Source organism: Saccopteryx bilineata, chromosome 3, assembly GCF_036850765.1.
Source record: "Saccopteryx bilineata isolate mSacBil1 chromosome 3, mSacBil1_pri_phased_curated, whole genome shotgun sequence".
Classification (NCBI taxonomy): Eukaryota; Metazoa; Chordata; class Mammalia; order Chiroptera; family Emballonuridae; genus Saccopteryx; species Saccopteryx bilineata.
Window position 1 is genome coordinate 276,893,932 of NC_089492.1, and position 27,484 is coordinate 276,921,415.

Sequence of the window (27,484 nt, forward strand, 5' to 3'; positions counted from 1 at the left end):
GTTGTGAGGAATGAAAAGAAACATAAGAATAAGAGTAAGTACAATCTCAATTTTATAAAATTAAGAATTACATATAATTTAAAAAATATTAGTAGAGAGAAAAGCCAACTAATTTTTAACAATGGTTCTCTCTTTTCCCCATATTCTCTATAAAAGTAGTAACATACTTTGTTTAATGAGATGGAAAAAAGAACTTACTGTGCGGTTTCTAATAAATAGAAAGACCTTCTGGGTCTGCTGTGGGCCACTGATGATGTCCGGAAAACAGGCTGCTTCCTGAGAAGTCATGCGGTCGTGAGGGAGTCTGCTCTGGAACGCTGCGCCCTCCACACCTAGCAGAGAAAGCATAGGACTTCTGGGAAAGGGGAAATGAATACAAAACGAGGGGTAATGATTAGGCCTCCAACTCCTTTTTGGCCTGAAGAACCTCTGTAAAGCTTTGCCTCATTCACAGCCTGATCTCACCTCCATTGTTGTTTTTATTTTCACCTCCATTTAAAAAAAAATTCAATAGTATCATTAATAGTGTACAATAAATTTAAAACTAAAGAATCAGAATAAAGGAAAATATACTGACACAAATCAACAGAGACTATGGAGTGAAATACACCATCATCTGCCCTCTATGAGGACTAGAGCAAGAAACATGAAGGACTGTAAGATTTAATAATCAACAGCATGAAATACATGGTCTCATCAATGGCACCATCCATTAGTTCCCATAATTCAATGCTGGCAAGCAGTGAGAGAAGTTAAGCAGACGACAATGATGAGACAAAGAAAGTAAGGAATTTACATTTTCTGGCAGAAAATTTAGAAATGGTTTACTACATATTCCAAGTAAAATATGTTACTACATATACTATACAGTACATATATATATAAAAGTAAAATATGTTGTTTTGAAACTCTTTAAATTGGGTATTAAATTGGTGTTTTTAAATGCTGGTAGTTAAGTACATCTTTATAAGATGTCCTTAGAAATACATGTGCATATATTTTATTTCTATTTCTAAAATCACTTTATAAAAATTTGCTTAACCACTAGCTTATGAAATAGTGACACAATTTAAAGAGTTTCAAAATACAGTAACACTGAAGTAATTATATATAGCTAATAAGCACCAAATATCCACATTTAATTATTTTAAAGCACTTAAGAAGTTAGAGGCACTAATTATGGAAGTGAAATGAAAGAAAAGGCATTAGTTAAGATTAGGAGAATAAAAAAAACAAGGCAAGTAAAGTTGTAATTGAGAAAATTATAGCTAAGCTACTTAGGTGTTTCCACAAAGACATTCAAAACACTACATTATCAAAAAAAAAATAATGGTTAACAAGAGGTCAAGCAAAAATGCCTAATGCTAGTATGGGCTGCACATTAAGAAACACTATTCTGGAGACAAGGAGAAAAACCTATCCATCCACAGCAAATAATGAGGGCACAACTACTGTGTTCAGCTTACTAAATCAAATCAACAATCTTTACATCTAATAAATCCCAACCTAAAATTAAAGACTGTCAGGATAACTAATTATTCCTGAAGAAAAATACAATCGGTAAGAGCCACACTGCTGAGGGTGAAGAATGAAATTAAGGCAAGAAAAGAAGAAATGCTGAAAACAGAACCAAGACCAAAATCATGTCACATTATAAGGATAATTATCTATATAACAACAATAATAATCCTGAGTATTTGAACCAAATATCTCTAATTGCTTGGTATATTTCTTTTTTTTTGACAACCATACTTTCTTCCATAATGGTTGTATTACTTTACATTCCCACCAACAGTGGATGAGGGTTCCTTTTTCTCCACAGCCACTCCAACACTTGCTATTACCCGTCTTGTTGATAATAGCTCATCTAACAGGTGTGAGGTGGTATCACATTGTAGTTTTGATTTGCATTTCTCTAATAATTAATGAAGATGAGCATCTTTTCATATATCTGTTGGCCATTTGTATTTCTTCCTGGGAGAAGTATCTGTTCATGTCCTCTTCCCATTTTTTAATTGGATTGTTTGTTTGTTGTTGAGTTTTATGAGTTCTTTGTATATTTTGGATATTAGGCCCTTATACGAGCTGTTGTTTGAAAATATTATCTCCCAGTTAGTTGGCTGTCTGTTTATTTTGTTGTCAGTTTCTCTTGCTGTGCAAAAAATTCTTAGTCTGATGTGGTCCCATTCATTTATCTTAGTCTTCACTTCCCTTGCCTTTGGAGTCAAATTCATAAAATGCTCTTTAAAACCAAGGTCCATGAGTTTAGTACCTATGTTTTCTTCTATGTACTTTATTGTTTCAGGTCTTATATTTAGGTCTTTGATCCATTTTGAATTAATTTTAGTACAAGGGGACAAACTGTAGTCGAGTTTCATTCTTTTGCATGTGGTTTTCCAGTTTTCCCAGCACCATTTGTTGAAGAGGCTTTCTTTTCTCCATTGTGTGTTGTGGCACCTTTATTGAAAATTATTTGACCATATATACATGGTTTTACTTCTGGGCTTTCTATTCTGTTCCATTGGTCTGAGTGTCTATTTTTCTGCCAATACCATGCTGTTTTGATTGTCGTGGCTGTATAATATAATTTGAAGTCAGGTATTGTAATGCCCCTGCTTAGTATATTTCACGAGTGTCTACTATTAACATAAAAAATCAATAAACTTTAAGGCCCTGGCCGGTTGGCTCAGCAGTAGAGCGTCGGCCTAGCGTGCGGAGGACCCGGGTTCGATTCCCGGCCAGGGCACACAGGAGAAGCGCCCATTTGCTTCTCCACCCCACCGCCACGCTTTCCTCTCTGTCTCTCTCTTCCCCTCCCGCAGCCAAGGCTCCATTGGAGCAAGAATGGCCCCGGGTGCTGGGGATGGCTCTGTGGCCTCTGCCTCAGGCACTAGAGTGGCTCTGGTCGCAACATGGCGAAGCCCAGGATGGGCAGAGCATCGCCCCCTGGTGGGCGTGCCAGGTGGATCCCGGTCGGGCGCATGCGGGAGTCTGTCTGACTGTCTCTCCCTGTTTCCAGCTTCAGAAAAATGAAAAAAAAAAATCAATAAACTTTATAAACTACTTTTCTCCCTCCATTAAAAAAAGGATAGTTTTCTTTATTTTCTTCTGTATATTTAATAGATGGTCACTGAATACCAATTCTTCTGCAAAATACTATTGTCATGTCAATGACAGAAAAACCATTAGAAAAAAACACTAAATTTTATATTACATCTGGCTCCTCATTCCAAGTATTATCATAAGAAATCACTCTAGTATAGCTGACTAACTTTGGGAATCTTGAGCATATGTAACAACTAAGAAATTTTGTTTATATAAGTCGTGTGGCAGTTTTAAAGTATCTTTAAATCTAACATCAATAGTTTAACAAAAGGAATTTAAAGAAGCCAAAAGTTGTGACATTAGTGTATCTGTAGAATACTAGTGCTCTCCATCTCAGTCTTCTATTTAACATCTAAAAACACGTAGTTAACTGTTAAATACTTTATCGGTTTTTAAAATGAAAAATGGTCTCTAAAAAAATCTTGGCAATTTCCTTCCTTTTGGTTTTTAGGGATAAAGACCGTTATTTTAAGGAAGGTACTGTTGAAAATCAAGGCAAAAGCCTGCAAAATAAAAATCTCACCTTTTTCCAAAGAAACAAAATTAATTTGGTACCTAAAAAACTGTTCAAAAGCTAAATGAAAACATCCTTTTTATAGAGTATTTCCAAAATGAACTAATGGACCACACCCTGGATAACCTAACTGCTAAGTGTCTCCTTTAGAGGGAAAAACCTTAAAGACTACAGTTGACATTAATAATATCCTTATTAAAAGGAAGTATCAGCAGTATAGATAATTCACAAATAATTTATACCTGGCTCTGGAATAGAGGGAGGGAGGGGTTTGTGAGCACTTATCAGAATCTAGGTATTCTAGAAACTGAGACTGTTTCAAAGACACTATCCAAATTTTTTAAAAGCTCCAAGGTTGCCTACATACCAATCTTGCCCTTTGTTCAACTACTCTTTCTCACCACTTCACACAGGAAACTCTAACATCACCTTTCAAAATGCAGTCATGCTAAAAGCACAACTTAACCTTTCTAATGGTCTGTCTGGCTCAACACTTTCCCTGAAAACATAATAAAAGTAGTCAAATTACTTAAGGCAATAGTTCAGACCTTTCTGGTTTAGAGCAATTACAGAGGCAGAAAAAGGGAGGCTATAGGCCTCCTATTCCATGAAATCATTCCCCCACCCCGATTCTGATATGATCAAAGGTAGCATCTGAAAAAAGTAAGGAAACAGAAATATAAAAATTAACAGAGAAGAAAAGAAGGCCGCCATGAGGTACTTGCCTTTCTTTCTCATAAAGTAGATTAACTATAACTAGGTTTCTAGCTTAAGAGTAAAAACAAAAGCCTCATAGACCTATGTGTAAAAGACTACTTGAATACAGTAAACTATATAGATGCATCGTATCCAGTCCTGTGAGAGTTTAAAAATAAAAACAATAAAGAATGAGGGAAAGGAGAGAAAAGAAAAAAGAATCATATGATTTCTTATGCTTTACAGAGGTTTTAGTTTTAGGGTAAATGCACACTTTAAATGATTCTATGAGGGAGGATGGAATGAACAGTCTATGCTTAAGAAACAAGACCTCTGGGTTCTTACTCCCCCAACTGTCCCTGCTCAAGACATTTAACTTCGTTTCAGGTCCTAATTCATAAAACGAGTGATACAATACTATCTGTTTGTCTAGGAAGTTAGACGAGATGGCCTCAAGTTTCCTTCTAACTTTTAAGATTTAGGATATATACACTGACTTGATCTGGATTTTAAATAGTCAAGATATGATTCTGGTTCCCAGACACTTATGAGGGTCATTTGGCTTAAGAGAAGAACGTTGATCACTTATATGCACATTTCTAATGCTGACTGATCATTGCACAAATGCATGCTACTGAACGTGACAAAGATCTGAAAGGAGATCTTGAAGGGTTCAGAATAGTCATCACCATTCCTGGAAACACTTAAAATTCATGTTCTACTGTTAAATCTGTAGCACTACAGTTTTATATGAAAGTTTGCTTTTACTTTTGGCAATACAATGTATTGTTTACTTCAGCAAAATAGTAAATTTACTCACATAAAAACAAAAAGCAACAAGAAAACTGAACATATTTCCTCCAGATTGAAGCTCTAAAGGCTATCCCTGACCCTCAACAATTCCACGAAGGTCCAATCATGCATCCTTTGATGAAAACCATTCTTGAAGGCTTGACTCTGAATTAGGATTTTAACTCCTCTAAGATAACCATGTACTACTGCGATCAACTGCCAAACCCTGGGCTAGCATTGAAGCATTGAAAGAAGTCTGCTTCTAACATTCTGGATTCCCTAAATACTACTTTCTGTATGAACACTGAACTATCTTTGCTCCAAGAAAGTAAAATACAAATTCTGCCTGGACCTGCAGTATATAAACTACAATAGACAAATTAAAGTAGGCTTAACAGGTGAAAAGTGACAAACTCCAAAAATGAAGTAATATCTATTACAAATCTATCAAAATATAAAACCAGCCCTGACACTGGAACACAAAAACATTCTTTAAGAAGCAAAGGATGAAATCCAGACATACTACTTTGGATTCCTGAATCAAACTTTACCTGTTCCAAACGGGCCTTAAAAATCATTTAACCCTTTATTTTTTCCTAGAAGTAAAAATCGCATCGTTTAGTCTGAAAATAAAAAGCATTTTTAAGCAAACCTTTTAAAAAAAATTTTCATGTGAGAAACAAAGTGTTTAAACTGCAAAGTCATTAACTACGTAATGTTTATTGAAAAAAATTTACCCAACACTATGTAACAATCATTTCTAAAAAGAGTCACTTGCCTGTGCAATTCCTCACTAATCCTAGAATGCCTTTCTGTCCTACTTTTTTTTTTTTTTTTGGAAGACTTTTAGCCTACGGAGTCTCCTCTCTGTGTATACAGCTATGTTTCTTTTTTAAGGTCCCATGATTCCTAACTCTATGTTTGATATTGTTTACTGTTACTATAAGGCTGTTGGGGAGAAAGGTACCCACCATCTCCTTAAAAACAGAGAGCGGAGGGCTGAGATCGGCCTGAGGACTTCAAAAGGTTTTGCTTGCCTTTGTTCTGGCTACAGTCTCCTAATACTACTCTGTCTTGTGGGTTAAATTTCCCCTGAGCTTCTGGCTAAAACGTGGATACCACAGCCAAAAACACTTGCAAGCATCAATCCCTGACTTGGCGGCTCTTGCTACTAAGTGGCAAGCATCTAACGCCACCCTCACCTGATGCTTGGCCGTCTCCATACCCTCCAGAACTGTCGTCTTGAAGTCCTCCTGCTTGCCCTGTGGAAGGAAAGAGGAGAACTCAGGGACCTTACTCCATAAATTGAGATAATATCTGGACATAAAGGCCTAATAGTTGGTGACTATCGAATTCACCACCAACTAGTAAACCCATATTCAGAGAGCTCCTTCTGGAATCAAGGCCCAGGGAATCACATCATAGTCTTCAAAATTCTGGTCAGGAAATTTCAACTTTACACACTGATTCTTTTTGAAAGGTAGCAGGACAAAATACATAGTATTTCTAATTGCTAAATCCTTGCTGTCAGTCTTATTTAATAGTCAAGGTTGGACGGGGAGGAAAAGGGATTCCCAATGTCTTTTACTACCTGTTGGCTAGACTGAGTATGAGTGTGACAGGAGTTCTAGGATCTGAAGTTGCAGCAATTTGGCATCTGCTCAATATCTCTTTATCTTTCTATCTAAAAAGAATATATATAAGACAACAGGTAAAAGACATAATTTTAATGAAAAATTCTCTCGACTTCAAAGCAGGGTATGTAACAAAATAATTCAGTTCCAAAAAAAGTTTTATTTACTATACATACTAGGCAATGCTAGATCTGAACATGCCAGTGCTTCCTAAGTAAAACTTTAAAACACACTATAAGATGGCCTGCTGTTATATGCCAAGTAACGTAGATAGACACACACGGAGGGCAGACAAGATCTTGGGGAAGCTTCACAATAAGCCTGCTAAGAAAATTTCCTCATTGGTTAATGTGAAGAAATAACTTCAGAAAAGTATCACAGCTTGAAAGATCAACCTGAGAAAGTCAGAATGGATCATCTTCCAGAGTCTTCCAAAATCTATCACCAAGACAGATGCTATACTCCTCTTAAACTCCCAGCTACCTGGTACATTACGGGAAAATACAGTGTGATCTTTGGAAGATATGAAAAGACCATCTCTCAGTGACCGAAACTGGACAAGCCTCTTTTAAACAGTTTATTAAAAAAAAAAATTAACTAGAAAGCAGATTATTCTACTGTTTAAATTAAAAGGCATAGCAAAGTGAAACTAACACAGCAACCTTGCTGTAAGAATGCTTACAGGGTCTGTGAGCCTTAAAATCACATCTTCATCTTTAAGTATATGAAGATGTTTAGATAGATATATTAGATGTATCGCTAGAAGGTATATGCTCTGCTTTGAAGGTAGAACAAAATTTCATTCTAAAATCATCTCACTATGCTCTTATCTGAAGGGCCCTTTAGGTTCTAGAAGGTTAAGCTTCTCAGACAAGGCACAAGGTATATGATCAACGCATATGATTTGTTGTGTAAAGCATTTGGAAAAGGGCATATAATTATGAAGAGATGACTCCAATTATATAATCCAAACAGCAAACATATCTTGAAAGTGTGAGCTCTACATTTAAAATTTTACTTTGAAATTTAAATTTTAAAATGTTCATTCTTCTTAACCTCTGGATTCATTCATTAAAAAAAAATCTTTCAAAGTTAAAAAGAATTGTTGTTATTATTTTGTTTGGCTCCAAATAGAACTAAGTTAGACCAGAAGATTGAACTGTATTTTGAAAAAGGGAAGAGAGGGGCTCAGACAATAAAATAAATATGGTTTCCAAGAACAACATTTAGGCATTAGAAATAATACAGTTCTTTTCTTTCAAGTTTCCTAGCTTGGCAAAGAACAAAAGCAATGTTTCGTCATGAAGGCATCTAACCACTTCTAAAAAGTAAACAAAAACAAACACCTCTTTTAAGCTAGCATTTAAGTCTGAATTATTTTATCCTTCTATCGTTTTCCTTCTCTTCTCACTATTGGCCATGCAATCTGCTAATTAGCTTATTTTAACCTACAGGTAGCTCTTGACTTTTTTTTTCTGTCAATGGTATTTTAAACAAAAATATGGATTTCTTACCCATTTTATATGGTCAAAAGGTTAATAGGTTGCTGTTTCACAAACTAGATGGCATAGTCTTTTATAAAGATACTGTTCTTTGATGAAAGATGTAGAAGTATGGAAATCCAAAGTATTACTTATACAAAGAAATAGAAAACTAAGAAATTAATATAAACATATAAGAAATGATGGAAACAAAAACAAAAAATGCTTAAAATTAAGCAAAGAAACAGAATTATCTCTTGACTTGGTGAAGGTTTAATATGTTTGGAAGATGAGGTTGCGATTTTTTTGTAATCATAATATACTCATGAGTATTCTGAGGGTCCTATTTCTCCAGACATCTGAAAACATCATCTTTATTAATTGGGATTCTAGACCAATTCTTTTTCATTTTCTTAAAAGCAGCACACACAAACATTTGTAGCTAACTCTCTATCCAGGTCGTGTCTCTAATTAAAACATATAAAAATACGATATTCACTTGCTCTTTAGGTCTTCCCAGCTTAGGACCCTGCTTCTGACAGTGGCTCATGGAACAGCAGGCTATAGATACGGTTATCTTCCATGAATTCAAACTCAAAATAGAAAATGAAAATATACAAAAGCAACTTTTTAACATCACTTTGATTTTGGCACCACCTCGCAGACTTCCTTTTGTTTTCATTCCCCTCACCCATGCACGTGTACGTGCACGTCCCCTCAAATTTGAAGTAGAGATCCTTATATAGTTTATTTGCACCTATCTTCTCCAAATTGAAAATGCAATTTTTGTTTTATCTTACATAGTAGCCTTTTAGTTGTCCTCTAATAAACCTTCTGCAGATCTGTTTAGTAATTCTTGAATAGGTAAGTATTTTAATTAAAGTCATACTATTGGATCTTTTCTCATCTTAATTCAGGTTCTCAAGAGACCTCTCTTCCAACATCTTAAAAGAAAGTCCATGATGACTTTCAAATACTATATTCCCCATGTATAAGACACACCCTTTCCTGAAAATTTTGGGGTCTAAAAACTGGGTGCATCTCATACAGTGGTTGTAGATTTTTTTACTTGCATTTCTCGCTTTTTCACGTGGATGATGAGTTGTATGAATTTTATGATGAATAAAACTTGAGTTCAATAACTATGTAATACATATTTTTTCAAATTCGGGCCCCAAAATTAAGGCACGTCTTATACATGGGAACGTCCTATAAATAGAGAAATGCGGTACTTCTATTTGGCAAGCATGTATGCAGGAATCATTCATTCGTTGTTCCAGGAACACATGATCAACAGGTTCACATGATGACTAGTTTCCCTGAATCACACTCAAATTGATAACTTCTGCAAACATTTGAGAAACTTCTAAAGTTCTAGGAAGCAACAATTTATTTAACCAAAATTTCACCAAATTTACAGAATAAAAGTGACTGCCAAACTGATTTCAATCAAACCTGACAAACTGCAAAGAAAGAAATATCTCAAAAGTTAAACCCATCTTTGAAAACAAGTGTCCACTATATTAACAATCAGTTAAGTTTCTTATTTAATGACCTCACTAATTTAATTTACTGAATACCTATCCCAAAACTGCCAAGCACAAATATAAAAGTAGAATAAGTTGAGTTCCTATGCTTATCTAATTGGGGAAAGATGAAAAATATCCAGAAAGAAACTTTTTTTTTTATTAAAGGAAACAAGAGGCTAACACAGACTTGGGGAATCAGAGAAGCTTTTCTGAAGCAATCCAGAGAGATCTGAAGAGACTGAGGCAGCGAAACCACCAGCATGGTCCAGAACAGTTACAAAAGCAAGGACAGACGCACAAGCCATAGTCAGTACAGAGAACCAGTTCCCGCTTAGTGAACGGAATGGTCTCAAAGAGCAATGAAAGACCAAAGCAGGATAGGTTAGATGGGCCATCTTCAGTGTCAAAACTAAATTTGATCTTAATAGTAATGAGGTAGAACTGTGTGATCTTCATCAGGAAAGCAGCAAGAGATACTTTAGTTAAACTAACTTGGTCACTTTGTACCAAATTAATTAGAGAGAAAAGGCAACCTAGACATAGAAGGTACATAATTTAGATGTGAAATGAAGTCTCTAGAATAAAAAGGTGATAACAAATCAAAGAGGTTGTACAAAATACATGACTTTGCAACAGATATGATAAGAGATAAAAGCTTTCAACATAATTATTATTTTTTTTTCTGAAGTGAGAAACAGGGAGGCAGAGAGACAGATTCCCACATGCGCCCCAACTGGGATCCACCTGGCAAGCCCACTAGGGGGCGATGCTCTGTCCATCTGGGGCCATTGCTCCTTCGCCACCAGAGCCATTTTAACCCCTGAGGCAAGGCCATGGTGTCATCCTCAGTGCCTGAGCCAACTTGCTCCAGAGGAGCTTTGGCTGTGGACGGGGAGGAGAGAGATGGAGAGAAGGGAAAAGGGGAATGGTGGAGAAGCAGATGGTCACCTCTGTATGTTCTGACCAGGAATTGAACCCAAGACATCCACATGCCAGGCTGACACTCTACCACTGAGCCAACTGGCCAGGACCATTACAAATATAAATACTTCTAAAGATTTTATTTATTGATTTGGGGGGGGGAGCATAAACTCATAGTAGTTGCTTCTCATATGTGCCTTGACCAGGTAAACTCAGGGTTTCAAACTGGTGACCTCAGCGTTCCAGGTCAACACTCTACCCACTGCACCACCACAGGTCAGGCCCAGCTTTTGTAAATTCAGAAGCGTGGTGACAGAATGGACAAAATAGGAATTTTTTTCTTTTAGAAAGGTAGTGAGTTATTGGTGACCATCATCACCACTTTGTGATGCTTTCCTAACCTCTTTCTAGGGAGAGGTTGCTTTTAAAATATCTTCAAGTCACTCCTGGTACATCTTTTTCCTGCTAAGTTCTTGACTATGATTCTGGGCAGAAGAACTATAAAAATATAAGAACTACTATACAAATATTGGAACCATTGATTTTTTTCTTTTTAAAGGAAATCCATCTTCATCTCTTCTCTGATCAAATCAAGCTCTGAAGAATAGTCCAATAAATTCTGCATTTTAGATTTTTGCTATACCGAATAGGAAATTCACCAAATTTTTCGTCATCCATCTTTTGGATGGATAATTTCATGATATCAATCAAATTTTATTGAATTTTAAGCTAAATTCTCTTACCCATACACATACATTTTGTATTTTTCTATAATTTAGTAATTTTACTAATTCAGGTTACATCTCCTTTTATATGATCTTTTAAAATATGTTCAACGTCCAGTATGACTATTATCTGAACAGGCCCTAAAATTAAAACCACACAAATATATGTCATACCGATCTCTCACAATCGATTTTGTAATTTGTTCACTAGCCTATATCTCTTTCAAACATACACATCCAAAATTATCATGCAAAACAGAGAGCAGAGTGGGTACTTTCCTTCATTTATATTCTTACAAGACTCCTTTTAAAAATATATAAACAGGAGATTAAAAAATTATTCCCCCAGTCATTGAATAGATTATAATACAGAGCTGTCACTGATCTGCTGATCATATCTAATAACCATATCTAACACAGTCAATTTGAAGAGTTAACCAATAGTTTAATGAAGACTTTCACCTTCATTACAGAGTATTATTAGAACATCACTGAGCCTGGAAAAATGGTACTCATACACATTCAAACTCAAAGGTTTTATTTACTAATTTTACAAAGAGGGAGATGGGGAGAGTGAGAAGTATCAACTCATGGTTGCTTCACTTTAGTTGTTCACTGACTGCTTGCTGTATGTACCTTGACCAGGCAAGCCCGAGGTTTTGAACCCGTGACCTCAGTACTCCCCAGGTCAACACTCCATCCACTGGGCCACCACAGATCAGGTCAGACACATACTTATTTTTTTAAAATTAAAACACCTTACGTCTCTATTGAGAAATCTATTAACTTGAAAAAGTCTTGAGAAAGGCATCTTTAACAGCCCATTTATTTCAGAGTTAAGTTTCTATAAAATCAGCTATTTCTAACCGAAAATTAAATGTATCTTTATAAACCAGAGTTCCTAAAGAGTTATCCAATATGAAATTTAAATCCAGGAACTACAAGGGAGGTTTTTCTGGAAATTTTCGAGTGCTGAAAAGTAGTGATGAAAAGAACCATGTCTTTGTATGGAAATAAAAAAGCTAAGTACTAGGAAATCAGTTAATATAGTAAATCCTCACTGAGGAATAACCTAAGGTACCCAGGATAACAAACGAGTCATGAAAGGAAAAGAGGATTTCTCTAACAGAAGGCTACTTTAACAGAGGGGTAATTATTCTAAACCAGTAGTCTAACCTAGATTTTACTCTATTTTATAGGCACTCCACTATTATGTGATACTACTAATTACTAAACACTCAATTTCAAAGACAACCTGTTCAGGTTTGGTTGCTGTGGCCTAAACTATATATATATAAACACTTTCATCTTTATAGAAAATTACTAGGAAACCAAAGAAAACCATAATTTGTGAAAGCAAATATATCCGGAGTATATAGTAAATATAAAAATACATGCAAATGTTTAAGAAAACAAATTAGGTAGATTTTAAATATAAGCAGCAAAAAAACATTATTTACCCATGTGACTACCATAGGACTACATGCCACATTAAGTTATCAAAAATTGACAAATCTAAAACCAATATTTAAGCCAGAACAGAGAACTTCTTCCCAATTAAATAAATCCAAACAAACAAAATTCCAAACTTTTTTCTATAAAAGTTCAACTTTGATATTGAGAACATTTTTCCATCTACCCAAATCCACTAAATTTAATTACCAAAACAGCCTAAGTCATCTGTCCAATTCCAGTCTCTTTGCTCCTTAGAGGGCACATAAGATTGATTTTTCCAAAAACAGTCCTCACTCAAAAAAAGTCTCAGTGCTCTCCCAACTAGATCCTCCCAATTTCTTAAAGGATACCAAGTCCAAATTCTTTAGCCTGGTAACCAAAGTTCCAACCTTCCTTTCTGGCCTTCTCTGAGAACTCTCCTAAAGTAATCTTCTTCAGTCAAATTGTTTGATCCACTGACTTCAGAATACTTTGAGCTTTCATAATTAACAAAATATTTTATTCTTCTTAAGATTAACATAGTGGAAAGCAAACTAAAATTTTCTAAACAAATTTAAAAGTTGATGAGAATGAAATGTATTCAAACTGTATACAGTTTACAAGAGTTAACGTAATTTCTAGTTATAACGTAAAATGAGATGAAAAAAAAAAAGACCCGGTAGAGAATCAGACCCACATCTTCTCTGAAGATTTGAAGATATTGTCTACGGCCATACCACCCTGAACGCGCCCAATCTCGTCTGAAGATATCCATATGGCAATGCTCCTATTCAATTTCTGAATAAAAACTGAAGTGAAGTAACTGGCTCTGATAAGATATTTAGAAACTCTGGACAGTTTCTAAAAACTTGAACTCACCTGGTAATATTTCATGATTCATCATCAGGGCCCAATCTACTTCTAAATGAGATAAGCTAGTAAAGCTCAGTACTACTTTTCTGGTAAAAGATTTCCTTAATTCACCCTGAAAATTTTTTTTAAATTTTAAGTTGTTTTAAAGAAAAAATAACTTTATTTTTATAAACACTGAACAGAAATAATATCCTAAACTTAAAAAATAAAACTTGATCTTTTCCCAAAAATACTAAGATAATTAAACTAAACCAATGGATTAAATTTAACTAGAACATAACATAAAGACAGTTCCCCAAATCCTAAATTCCTTTGTTTAGATATTTACCTTTTGTAGAAACAGTGCCTGACATTTTACAGAAGAAGACAACCAATCAACAAATAAATAAATGAATAGCTGTTTTCATGAAAAAGAAAACACCAGCGTGAGACTTGGTTTAAAATTTTTAGAAGACACTGAAAGTACATGTCAACTTGGTATCTGTGGTAAATCAGTTATTTCTGGTTATTACTGACAATCACACACAAAAAGGTGAAACAGCACATCAGATCCACTGAAAAAATACTTAGAGCCTTTGAGTTATGAGATCAGCAGCCTCTTGAGCTATAATAGCTATTAAAAAGATCATCCTCTTGTATTTCATTAGCAAGTCTACATAATGGTAGGAAAAAAAGAGCAAGAATAAAGAATACAGAAGTACACATTCAAGGGAAGAGTTGGAGGTAAGGACAGGAGAAGGAAGAGAGCTAAATATAAGTCTAGGAAGAGGAAATAAACAGAAAGAGAGGATGTGTTGAGGTCAAGAGAAGGCCACATTTCCCTCAGGGACATTAGTACCAAAGGTAATATAATATAGGATACCACTCCCAATAAGGAGCTGTCTAGGAAGTCATTCTAAGAAAGTTTTAGGAAAACTATTCTAAGAAAAGCTGATTCCTGAAATGAACTGAACCCAGAATCTAATGGTCTTTTTTCTAAATGTTCTCAAACTATATTCTTTTTATTACACTTTATTACAATTACTGCAAATTATAAATTTTCGTTTTTGAAAGTTTTAGCCAGAATCTGATACAGTCTAAAACTAAGTTTAAATTAACAGCTGATTTGTAATCCATGAAATCACACATCAGTACAAGTCTGGTGATTTAAACACAACACCACAGAGAAAAACTCGAAAAAAAAAAAGAAAGAAAAAGGCTAAAGCAAAAGACAAAAACTTCTCAAATGAAATATGCCTTAATCTGTGTACCAATGAAAGTCATGTGTAAGTCAAGATTTAGTATATGTGGACTGAAACAAGCATTTTGTTTTTATTTTTTAATTTTTATTTTATTTATTTTTAGAGAGAGGAGAGAGACAAAGGGGTTGGGAAGGAATAGGAAGCATCAACTTGTTCTAGTTGCTTCTCATATGTGCCTTCACTGGACAAGCCTGGGGTTTCGAACCAGAGACCTCAGCATTAAAGACTGAGGCTCTATCCACTGTGCACCACAGGCTAGGACAAGTGTTTTGTTGTTGTTTTTTAGTGAGAGGAGAGGAGGCAGAGAGACAGATTCCTGCTTGCACCCTGCCCAGGATCCACTTGGCAAACCCACTAGGAGGTGATGCTCTGTACATCTGGGGCCACTGATCCATTGCTCAGCAATTGAGCCATTTTTTAGTGCCTGAGGCAGAGGCCATGGAGTCATCCTCAGTGCCTGGGGCCAAGTTGCTCCAATCAAGTCATGGCCGCAGGAGAGAAGAGAGAGAGAGAGAGAGAGAGAGAATGAAGAGGGGGAGGGGTGGAGAAGCAAATGGTCTTTTCGCTTGTGTGCCCTGACCAGGAATTGAACCTGGGACATCCACATGCCGGGCCAATGCTATACCACTGAGCCAACCGGCCAAGGCAAGTGTTTTATTTTTAAAACGTTTAGAACTAAAAGAATTGGTGAGGTGCTACTGGAGCTACTGGAAATATAAAAAGTATTTTAAGGAGAAAAACACAGTTAAAAATTTAAAATCAAGAAGAGTTAATGAAATGCCATTAAGGGCAGAAGATATAAAAAATTAATTAAAATTCTACTTTTGTTTGATCTCTCCAAGACAGATAGTATCCCTGATTGGTCTGAGTGTCCCTAGCAGGATTAAGACTAAGGGGATGTCAGTGAGAATTCTTTAAAGATATCTAAAGCTCTCTGATTCCAATAATCTTTCCTTGTCCTAAGACTGTGTGAGCTTAAATCTCTTCATAGCCTTTTTTATACTATTCCTGTGATTGAGGGCTCAATAATTAACAGGTACTTAGTAGGTCTACTTTTTTACCTCAGAATATATTTTTTAATTGTTCACCAGGAAAAGACCCTTCACAAACTAATCTACACCATGAAAGTTATTTAACCATTTGGTAAAAATGCATAATTTAGCCAGAATAATTTCTGAACCATTTTATCTCTAAAGCCTGAATCAGGGTTATCACTGAGGCATGGCGCTTTGGATTTGGCTGTGTGTTTTCACTAATTATTTATTTTCTCCAACTTTCTAACTACTTTATACTGCCACTATCCTTCCACCCCTCTTCCTTAGTTCCCTCTTATATAGGTACAGATACACACAGAAAAATATGAGTACCATTATTTATGGATGCATATGTGTTTGTGTGTGTGTATATATATATATATGCATACACACACCAAGACAGACACACATGGCCAATGTCAGAGTATAAACCAAAGATAAAGACATAAATAACATTGCAAAATAGAAATAAATCCATTTATTCTTATTTCTAAGATAAAACTATGGTTGATTATTACAACTTACCAGATGGCTCTTCAGGCTCACTTTCATTTTCTTCCTCAGGTGGGGCTTGAGGAGGTGGTGGGGGAAGCTTCTTTTCCTTCTCTGCTTTTGCATTTCGCTCTTCCTCTGAATAATACTCGTCTTCTGAGAGGTTGGCCAAGCTTTCATCCATCTCTCTGTATTCTACCTACATGGAGATTATATCAGGGAAAGCTAAATACAGTGAACAGCTAAAATCAGGGACTCAATTTGGAACCATCAGTGAATGTGAATTGCTTTTTAACTTTAATTTTTTAGGGAAATAAATAACAAGAACAACTAGCTCAAAATAGGTAGCTATTAAAATCAAAATCTCTCATGAAACCATCTTGTGTCAGTTTACATTTAGCTCAATATATAACTTTTAAATCACAGCACTGATATTCATATCAATGACTTTGAGGCTCTCTACAACTCCTAAGTAAGTTAAAAAGCAAAAGGGAGGGGCCCGGCCAGCTGGCCCAGTGGTAGAGTCAACCTGGCATGTGGGAGCCAGGATTTGATTCCCAGTCAAGGCACACAGGAGAAGCAACCATCCGCTTCTCCTCCCCTCCCTTTCCCCCTTCTCCCTCTCCCTCTCTCTCCCCATCCCCCTTCTCTCTCTCCCTCTCCCTCTCCTCCCATAGCCATGGCTAGACTGATTCAAACACATTTGCCCCAGAGCTTAGGATGGCTTCCTGGAGCCTCCACCTAAGGCACTAAAAATATGCTGCTCACAAAAATTAAGGGATATTTCAAAATGAATATGAAGCGATAAAATATCCCCTGATTTTTGTGAGCAGTGTAGTTCAGTTCAGAGTACCAACCCCAGACAGGGAGTTGCCGGGTGGATCCCAGTCAGGGCACATGCAGGAGTCCATCTCCCCTCCCCTCACTTAAATAATAATAATTTCAAAAAAAAAGGGAGAGGGAGAGAGGAGAAGGCACAGAAGGAGTGGGAGAGATGGGGGAAGGATAAGAGGGGGGAGAGAGAGAATGTAACATGTTCACACACAGCAAATTTTGACAAAAACTAAACCTCTAGTTTGACAAAAATACAGTTAACTAAAATAACAAGTCTGTCTAACGTTAAACTGTACTTCTAACCTCTATTCTATGGGAAAACAGTAAAAGAATGCCAGAAAGCAGACTGGGGGAAGGGCAGGGTAGATAGGGAATGAAAGTTGCAAATCACAACAGTCAAATTTAAACTATGAAAAGGTACATATGCTTAAAAAATAACTCGTGACCTAAGAGAGTTGCATGATGAGAGCAATAAATTCTTATATCAAATTAAGAAGTGATATGGAAATAAGACTACAGGTCTTACTACTAATCACACTCTAATTATAATGAAGAGAACCAGGTAACAGAAAGAGGAAACAGTCTTAGTGAATGCTTTATGGGGGTAAAGCAACTTAGCATAGGAAAGATTATTAAGGGTCTGTTTGCCAAAATGTATAATCCGGTATTACAAATAGTCACCAACCTGGAACACTGTCAAATTGTCACTGTGAGTCCTACCTTAATATTCCAGGAAGCAATAGAAACAACAGCTCTCTACTTATTTCAGACTTGATGAAAAAATAAAATGAATGAAATAAAAATAATTTAGATGTGGAGACAGAACAGAGACAACATAGAACATACCTAACTTACTAGATTTTTCTTTCTTTCTTTTTTTTTTAAGAGAGAAGCAGGGGGAGAGAGACAGAAACATGGAGCAGCTCCTGAATGTGCCCTGATTGGGAAATCGAACCAGCAACCTCTATACTTCTGGATGATGCTCCAACCAATCATTATCTGACCAGGTCTTAATTTCTATTGATTTTTAGAGAGATAAAGAAAGGGAGAAAGAGGAAAGGGAGAAGCAAAGCATCTGCTGTTCCACTTAGTTGTGCCATTTTCTTTCTGGTTGCTTCTCGTGTGTGCCCTGACCAGGGATCGAACCTGCAACCTTGTTGTCTTGGGACAATGCTCTTAACCTACTGAGCTAACCAGCTAGGGGCACATGCAGGAGGAATCTGTCTCACTATCTCCTTTCCTCTCACTTAAAAATAAATAAAATTAAAATAAAAAAAAAGGAACCTTTCGCCTGACCAGGCGGTGGCGCAGTGGATAGAGCATCGGACTGGGATGCAGAAGACCCGGGTTCGAGACCCTGAGGTCGCCAGCTTGAGCGAGAGCTCATCTGGTTTGAGCAAAAGCTCACCAGCTTGAGCTCAAGGTCGCTGGCTCGAGCAAGGGGTTACTAGGTCTGCTGAAGGCCTACGGTCAAGGCACGTATGAGAAAGCAATCAATGAACAATTAAGGTGTTGCAATGCACAACGAAAAACTAATGATTGATGCTTCTCATCTCTCTCCGTTCCTGTCTGTCTGTCCCTGTCTATCCCTCTGACTCTCTCTCTTTCTGTTTCTGTAAAAAAAAAAAAAAAAAAAAAAAAAGGAACCTTTTGCACTACTTATCAATCAGTACTGGATCTTTACAGTATTTCATAAAAAAATACAGAAGTAAAACTATTATGCTTAACCTCCACTCTCAAATTTGGCTCTATCAAAGACTAATTTTCTTAAAGGCTGACAATTAAAATACCGTAAGTTAAGAGAAACTTAAATTTTTTTTTTTTAATTTTTTTTTCTTTCATTTTTCTGAAGCTGGAAACAGGGAGAGACAGTCAGACAGACTCCCGCATGCGCCCGACCGGGATCCACCCGGCACGCCCACCAGGGGGCGACGCTCTGCCCACCAGGGGGCGATGCTCTGCCCATCCTGGGCGTCGCCATGTTGCGACCAGAGCCACTCTAGCGCCTGAGGCAGAGGCCACAGAGCCATCCCCAGCGCCCGGGCCATCTTTGCTCCAATGGAGCCTTGGCTGCAGGAGGGGAAGAGAGAGACAGAGAGGAAAGCGCGGCGGAGGGGTGGAGAAGCAAATGGGCGCTTCTCCTGTGTGCCCTGGCCGGGAATCGAACCCTGGTCCTCCGCACGCTAGGCCAACGCTCTACCGCTGAGCCAACCGGCCAGGGCAAATTTTTTTTTTTTTACAGAGACAGAGAGAGAGAGGGATGGACAGGGACAGACAGGAACGGAGAGAGATGAGAAGCATCAATTATTAGTTTTTCATTGCAACACCTTAGTTGTTCACTGATTGCTTTCTCATGAGCTTTGACCATGGGGCTGCAGCACTAGCCAGCAACCTTGGGTCCAAGCTGGCGAGCTTTTGCTCAAACCAGATGAACCTGCACCCAAGCTGGCGACCTCGGGGTCTCCAACCTGGGTCCTCCGCATCCCAGTCCGACGCTCTATTCACTGCGCCACCGCCTGGTCAGGCAAGAAATTTAAATTTCTTAATATAAAATAGACAAGTAGTATTTTATTTGGGGATTTTGTATGTAATTTTATTTTGTACAAAAGGGTTTCTCCACTTAATAAAAAGTTTTTAATAATCATCCTGGAAGAATCATATAAATGGTAAAAAATAAAAACTATTCCCCTGAGAAAAGGAACAGATATTTTGAACATAAAGGGCTGGAATCACTTATCCCTAATAAAATCCTCAAAGACTTCAGAGGTTCTATGACTATGTACTTACAACCAAAGGCCTAAAGATGTCCCAATAGGAGGATATGGTCCAACGCTAAGCCAGAGACCCTGCACTCAAGTTGGAGAGTCCGTGTTGGAGAGTCCGTGCTCAAGCCGGATGAGCCCACACTCAAGCCAACGACCTAGAGGTTTTGAACCTGGGTCCTCAGCATCCCAGGCCAATGCTCTATCCATTGTACCACTGCATGGTCAGGCATATTTGAGTTTAAGTTAAAATTAAAAACTCAGTTTTATCAGTCATACTAGTCATACACAAAGTTATACAGCAAGTGTTCAATAGCCACATGGGCTAGTGGCTACCATACTAGACAGCACACATCTAGTGTTTGGCTGTACAGTCTAGACCAGGGGTCTCAAACTCGTGGCCCACAGGCCGCATGCGGCCCGCTGAACAATTTTGTGCGGCCCACAGACTAATCCACAAAGTTCAAAATATTTTGGATAAAATTAAGTAAGCCTAGGGGCCTACTTGTATTTTTCATTTCTCTAGCATCCTAGCTAGATATTAGCTTAGTTAACAGCAGTTGTGATGCGAACTACAGTTTCTGGTTGTTTTGTGACACTGAGTAAACTGCATGTACGATTGTGCTTGTTGTACTGATTTTTTTTTTTGTTTTCAACTGCAGTGAGAAAAGTGTTGCGTAACAGTTGCCTTTTGTAGACCTAGTGCGGCCTGCCGAACGGCTGTGATCTTGCTCTGCGGCCCACATGCTGAGTTGAGTTTGAGACCCCTGGTCTAGACACAACTCTACAACCTGAACACTACTGATCCCCTCCAATTTATCTTGCTCCTAGAAAAAACATCATTTCCAATTAAATTCCTTTGCCATTGTTCCCAATGTTCTGCTATCCACTCTGAACTCCCAGCTGCTTCTCAAACCACTTTGTATTGTATCCCAAGCATTTTTTATTTCCTTTTCTCTACTAGTAGTACTTTATTACTGGGCACCTACTTAATATATACCACATTGCAATAAACATTTTATTTATAATATATCTAAATTAAGGTAGGGTTTTTTCTTTTCCTGGGAAAAATGAATCATTGAAAAAAAATTTAACTCCAATAAGCCCATTCTTTTCCAGAATACTTTTCTAAATTCTGCCCTTTTTCAAAGCCCAGCTGAAGGCCACTATTCTAGAAGTTGCGTGTTGTTCCTAAAATCCCAACCAAATCTACCAATTTCAAACCTTAAATATTTTGCCATAATATTAATGCATACACATTCTGAAGTTCATTTATTGACACTAATGAAACAAGCTTCAGGTACCCCCAACTGAATGGACTCCTTCCAATATCCTGAACCTAATCTTCATTAGGTTCATACATACATAAACATATGATTTAAAAAAAGAAGGTCCTGCCTGACTTGTGGTGGCGCAGTGGATAAAGCATCAACCTGGAAATGCTGAGGTCGCCGGTTCGAAACCCTGGGCTTGCCTGGTCAAGGCACATATGGGGGTTGATGCTTCCAGCTCCTCCCCCCCTTCTCTCTCTCTGTCTCTCCTCTCTCTCTCTCTCTCTCTCTCTGTCTCTCCTCTCTCTCTCTCTCTCTGTCTCTCCCTCTCCTCTCTAAAGTGAATAAATAAAAAATTTAAAAATTTTTATAAAAAAAAAAAGAAGGTCCTCAAACTGATAAAGCTCCCAGGCCAAAAAATACAGACATGTCCCTTGTATACACCTCAGAACTTCTGAAGCAAATACCTGTATACAATGGGTTCAGCTTGCCTTTCACTCCTATAGATATTCTACCCCTCAAGATCTGTGTCTTCTGGTTCCCAGGACTGACTATAAATAAGTCAGTTTCCCCAGTTCCTTACTCCCTAGTTGCACAGCCGACTAAACACTTAACCCCTTTTTCTTTTCAGCTTCAGAGCTAATCACAATGGAAAACCAGGGTAACAAGAATTAAAATAAACACAGGTGATACAAAGAAATCTTAATAGTGTGTTCCAAATTGATCTATAGATTCAATACAATTAAAATAAAAATCTCAGCTGCCTTATTTCTAGAAATTGATAAACTGACCCTAAAATTCATATGGAAGTACAATGAACACAACAGCCAAAATAATCTTTAAAAAACAAAGTTGAAGAACTCACACTTCCTGATTTCAAAACTTATTGCAAAGCTATTGTAGTCAGGACAGTGTGATAATGGCATAAGAACAAAATACTGTATAGATCAGTGGGAAAGAATTGAGAGTTCGGAAATATACCCTTATAGCTGTGGCCAATCAACAAGAGTGCCAACTATTCAGAGGGGGAGAGAATAGTCTTCAACAAATTGTGCTAGATATCCACACATAAAAGAATGAAGTTGAACCTGTACCATATTAAAAAAAATTATTTCCAAAATGACCATAGACCTACACATAAGAGCTAAAATAGTAAAGTTCTTAGAAAACAGAGTAAATCATGAAACTGGATTAGGCAATGATTGCTTAGATATAACACCAAAAGCAAATGGAACAAAAGATAAACTGGACATTAAAATTAAAAACTTGTATGATCACCATAAAGAACTCTATTCAACAATAAGAAGACAACCCTCCCTGGCTGGATAGCTCAGTTGGTTAGACTCAGAATCATCCTGAAGCAGAGAGGTTGCTGGTTTGATCCCTAGCCATGGTACATACAGAAACAGACCGATGTTTCTGTCTCTCTTTCTCTCTTGTCCTCTCTCTCTAAAATCAATAAAGAAAAAAGAAAAAAAGGACAAATAATCCAATTTAAAAATGAACAGACATTTCATCAAAGATGTACAAATGGCCACTAAACACAACAAAAGGATCCTCAACATTGTTAGTCATTAGGATAAAACTATGTATCAAAACCACAATGATTCCACTTCACATCCACAAGGATGACTATAATAAAGACGACAGTATCAAGTGTCAACAAGGACACAGAGAAACTGGAACCCTCATTCACTACTGGTAGGAATGTAAAACGGCCTGGCTGCTGTGGAAAACTGTGGCAGTTTCTCAAAAAGTTAAACCCAGAGATACCATATGACCCAGCAATTCTACTCTAAGGTATATATACTCAAGAGAACCAAAAAGACATGTTCACACACAAAAAAATTGTATAAAACAGCATTATTCATAATAGTCAAAAAGTGGAAACCACTCAAATGCCCATCAAATGATGAATAGATAAACAAAATGTGGTATATTCATACAATAGGATATTATTCAGTCACAGAGTTATCAAGTACTGAATGGAAATACCTTGAAAACATGCTACAGCCAGATACAAAAAACCACATATTATAAGATTCCATTTATATAACATGTACAGAACAGTCAGATCCATAGAGACAGAAAGTGGATTAGTGGTTGCCAGGGGCTGGGGAAGAGGTAAATGAGGATTGACTGCCAATGGTACAGTGTGTCTTTTGGGGGTGATGAAAATGTCCTAAAATGAACTGTATTGCTGGTTGCACAACTCTGAATACTGTACACTATACACCACTGAGTTGTACAATTAAAAATGGTACAATTTTAAAAAAATATCTTATCACTGTCTGACCAGTGGTGGTGCAGTGGCTAGAGCACTGACCTGGGACACTGAGGTCCCAGGTTCAAAACCTTGAGGATGCTGGCTTAAATGCGACTTCATCCAGCTTGAGTGTGGGATCATCGAAATGATCCCATGGTCGCAAACTTGAGCCCAAGGTCACTAGCTTGAGCAAGAGGTCACTGGCTCAGCTGGAGAACCCCCTCCCTCAAGGCACATATGAGAAGCAATCAATGAACAACTAAATAGCCGCAACTATGAGTTGATGCTTATCTCTCTCTTCATGTCCCTGTCTCTCTTAAAAAAAAAAAATTATCACATAGTTTCTGGCCACACTTTCCATTGAAATAGTAAAAATAACACCCTATTGGGCTTCTGTCCTCTATTTCATGTCTGAGAGTTGGGAGTCACCAACCTCTATGCTCTTCAAACCCATGCTTTGGTAAAAGCCTTACCTCCTTTCACATAGCACAGGGCATTCTTGGAGAAAGAGCTCTCAACTGAGCAGCTGAATCTGAGGTCTCTCAGTCTGGGGAATGCTCATCTCAAGAAGCTCCTCACACTGAGGCTAACAGAAGGTAGGAGAGGCATGGAACAGAATCCTCCTCGCAGCCCTAAGAAAATACCAACCTCCAGACACCTTCATTTCAAACCTCCAGCCTCCAGAACTTAAGAGACAATAATGTTGTTTAATCCCTCCCACCACAAACTCCTCATACTATACTTGGTACACCCACTTTTAAATTATATACAAGTAGAAAACTTGTTATATGCATAAATTATATGAACTGCATGATGTGAAATACTTACTTGAAAATTATGTGTACACATATTTCCAGTTTTTTTCAACTAGACTATGAACTCTCCAGAAAAGACCCACTCCAAAGTCTGTGCTGTACTTAAGATGGTGAACACATAAAACAATACACAGATGATATATTATAGAACTGTATACCGGAAACTTGTATCATTTTATTAATCAATGGCACCCCAATACCTTCAACAAAAATTAAAGTCTGCGCTCTAGTACTGCTCCAGGGTCCTCCACGCTGAAGGTGCCCCATGTGGTCCTTTGTTTCAGAGGCTGATGATACCTTATCAAAACATTATTGTAGGGCTTACTTCCAGTTCCACCACTTACTTAGCTGTGAGATTTGGGGCAGGTTGCTTAAACTGCGTGCCTCCCTGTGCTCATTCCTGAAATGGAGCTAGCAATACCTGCTCGTTGGTGTTCAGCAAAAATAAAACGTTGGTGATGCTCTGAACACAGCATCCGGCACGCAGAGACGTGAGGCAGCTATTGTCTGTACAAACTACTCTGTGACAAGTCTTTTTCTTCCCATATATACCTCGACTAACTGATATTAGCTCTCTTAATAGCCTCCCCTGTAAAAGTCTACGTCGAAAAGTCACTGAGCGGATCAAAAGAGGAAAACTCCTAGCACACATCAAGGGCTCGGGGGGGGGAAAAAATGCTCCTTTCTTTTGGGTAAGCCAATTTCATTAGCATCATCCTACAGCCCCAATGTGCTCCCAGCTGAAGCTCTGTAAATACTGCCGTGCAGGCTCCAGACAGACACATCTGGGGACAAACAAGTGATGTCTGCCTTCAACAACGCCAACCAGAACTCCACGTCAGGGAGCCATTTTTCCCAGCCAGGAGAATGAAAAGGTGTAGGGCTTATAACGAGTACATTAGCCCTCCCATCGGTCCCCCTTTCCCAGGAGGGCCTGGTCCCAGCACAAAGACCGCTTTCAACACCGGCAGAGACCTTGCCCTGTCTCATCCAGCCAGCTAATGGGGAGGCGGGTGGACCTCGACTGACTGGGGAGATCTGGGTGGGCGTGGGGCGTAAGGCCCAACCCCGGGAGGGGGTGACAGGGCCGGGCCACCTCGCGGAAGCTCGGGACCGGGATTTGTAGTTTGAAGGAGGGGTCGAACCTCACCTTCGCCCGCTTGCGCCGGCTGGTCCGTCGCCCCTCCGGAGTCTCTGCGATTCCCGTTTCCATGGGGGTCGCAGTTCCAGGCACGACGGTAGGCCCAGCCTGAGGCCCGGCGGACCCTGGCGGCTCGGCGAGGCCCCCGGGGGGCGAGGCCCGCGGAGGCTCTTTCTTGCGGGGAGTGCGCTCCCCGGCCACCCCTGGTCCGGCCTCTGCAGGGCCCGACGGGCCCGCGGGCGGCGCGGCCACCTCTGAGCCGTTCTCTGAGCCAGCCGCTGCCCCAGCGCCGGCCTCCGAGCCAGCTGCGGCGGCCGCCGCCGCGGCAGCTGCGGCCGCCGCCTTCTTGCCGGACAACATCTCAGGCCGCCTGGCTGCGGACAGCCGTAGGGGCCGCTCAGTCTCGGGGTCCGTGGGTCCAGAGCCGCCTCGCCTCGCTTCACTTAACACAGTCCGCGCGCTGCCAACCGCCTCCGCGTACGCACGCGCCGAGCGCGCTCCCGCCGCGTCGGGACAAAAAGGCCGGAGACGCCCACGGCCCCGCCCTCCCCCGCTGCCATAGAACGGCATCCTCGTGGCTAGAGCGGCACCATAGCAAAGAGCGCGATGCTTTCCTAGAGCGTCACCTTAGCCTTTGGAGTTGGCCTCAGCACTATCTCGATCCTAGGACTTCTGGGCTAGACTGCGGCTCCAAGAGAGACCATTTCATCTAGGGACTTGGGTGCACTGATTGATTCATTCACTCGTTCGTGCATTCACCTATTCATTCGTCAGTCAAAGCAATATTTCTTAGTGCTTACTAGGTGACAAGTTTTGGGGTTTTTTTGTATTTTTCTGAAGCTGGAAACAGGGAGAGACAGTCAGACAGACTCCCGCATGCGCCCGACCGGGATCCATCCGGCACGCCCACCAGGGGGCGACGCTCTGCCCCTCGGGGCGTCGCTCTGTCGCGACCAGAGCCACTCTAGCGCCTGGGGCAGAGGCCAAGGAGCCATCCCCAGCGCCCGGGCCATCTTCGCTCCAGCCTTGGCTGCGGGAGGGGAAGAGAGAGACAGAGAGGAAGGAGAGGGGGAGGGGTGGAGAAGCAGATGGGCGCTTCTCCTGTTTGCCCTGGCCGGGAATCGAACCGGGACTTCTGTACGCCAGGCCGACGCTCTACCACTGCGCCAACCGGCCAGGGCCAGGTGACAAGGGTTTAATTATGGAGTTCTTGCTTTCAAAGTGTACAGTGTAGAGAGGGGAAATACTGAAATGTAATTGGTAGATCTTCTTACTTATTTTTAATTGTCCTGGCTTGTCCTGGGGAAATCTTGGGGAGCAAAACAGTTTCATGGTAATAAAACAGACAGTAGTTAGGCAATCCAGTTTTGAGTCCAATGGAACTGCTGTTGTTCCGAGGCTTTGTTCATGCTCTGTCTCCCTCAGCACTCCCTCAGTCACACCTCCTTCCATTCCCTATACTCCCTTCACCCCATACACAAAACATCTACAACAGGATAATTGGTAGTAGAGGTTTACTTTCTTTCTTTCTTTCTTTCTTTCTTTCTTTCTTTCTTTCTTTGAGAGAGAGAGAGAGAGAGAGAGAGAGAGACAGGAAGGGAGAGAGATGAGAAACATCAACTTGTAGTTGCCTTACTTTAGTTGTTCATTCATTGCTTTCTCATCCCTGCCTTAGGGGGGGAGCAGGTGGGGACTGGGCTCCAGCAGAGCCAATGACCCCTTGTTCAAGCCAGCGACCTTGGGGTTTCCAACCTGGGACCTCAGAGTCTCAGGTCAATGTTCTATCCACTGTGCCACCACCTGGGCAGACAGTGGTGGTTTATTCTTTCAGTCCCAGGAATCCTTCACTCACCCAACACTGGAACAGGCTTTGTGTTCTTGAAGCTTATTTCTGCAGAACTCCAATTACTTTTTGACATGTCTG

The 27,484-nt window shown here is 39.2% G+C and overlaps 1 protein-coding gene across 2 annotated transcripts in view; it reads right to left on the bottom strand.

Annotated features, from left to right (window-relative positions):
- KDM1A (lysine demethylase 1A) overlaps positions 1-26,062 on the bottom strand; it is a 61,772-nt gene extending 35,710 nt beyond the window's left edge. Inside the window, exons 1-4 of one of the 2 annotated variants that reach the window (XM_066270145.1) lie at positions 25,570-26,062; positions 16,505-16,670; positions 6,310-6,369; positions 199-332 (exon numbers count right to left, since the gene is read on the bottom strand). In XM_066270145.1, coding sequence (XP_066126242.1) covers positions 199-332; positions 6,310-6,369; positions 16,505-16,670; positions 25,570-25,920 — 711 coding nt within the window. In that variant the 5' untranslated portion in view covers positions 25,921-26,062. The remainder of the gene's footprint in view (positions 1-198; positions 333-6,309; positions 6,370-16,504; positions 16,671-25,569) is intronic. The other variant, XM_066270146.1, reaches the window with a different exon arrangement.
- Positions 26,063-27,484: the final 1,422 nt, after the last annotated feature.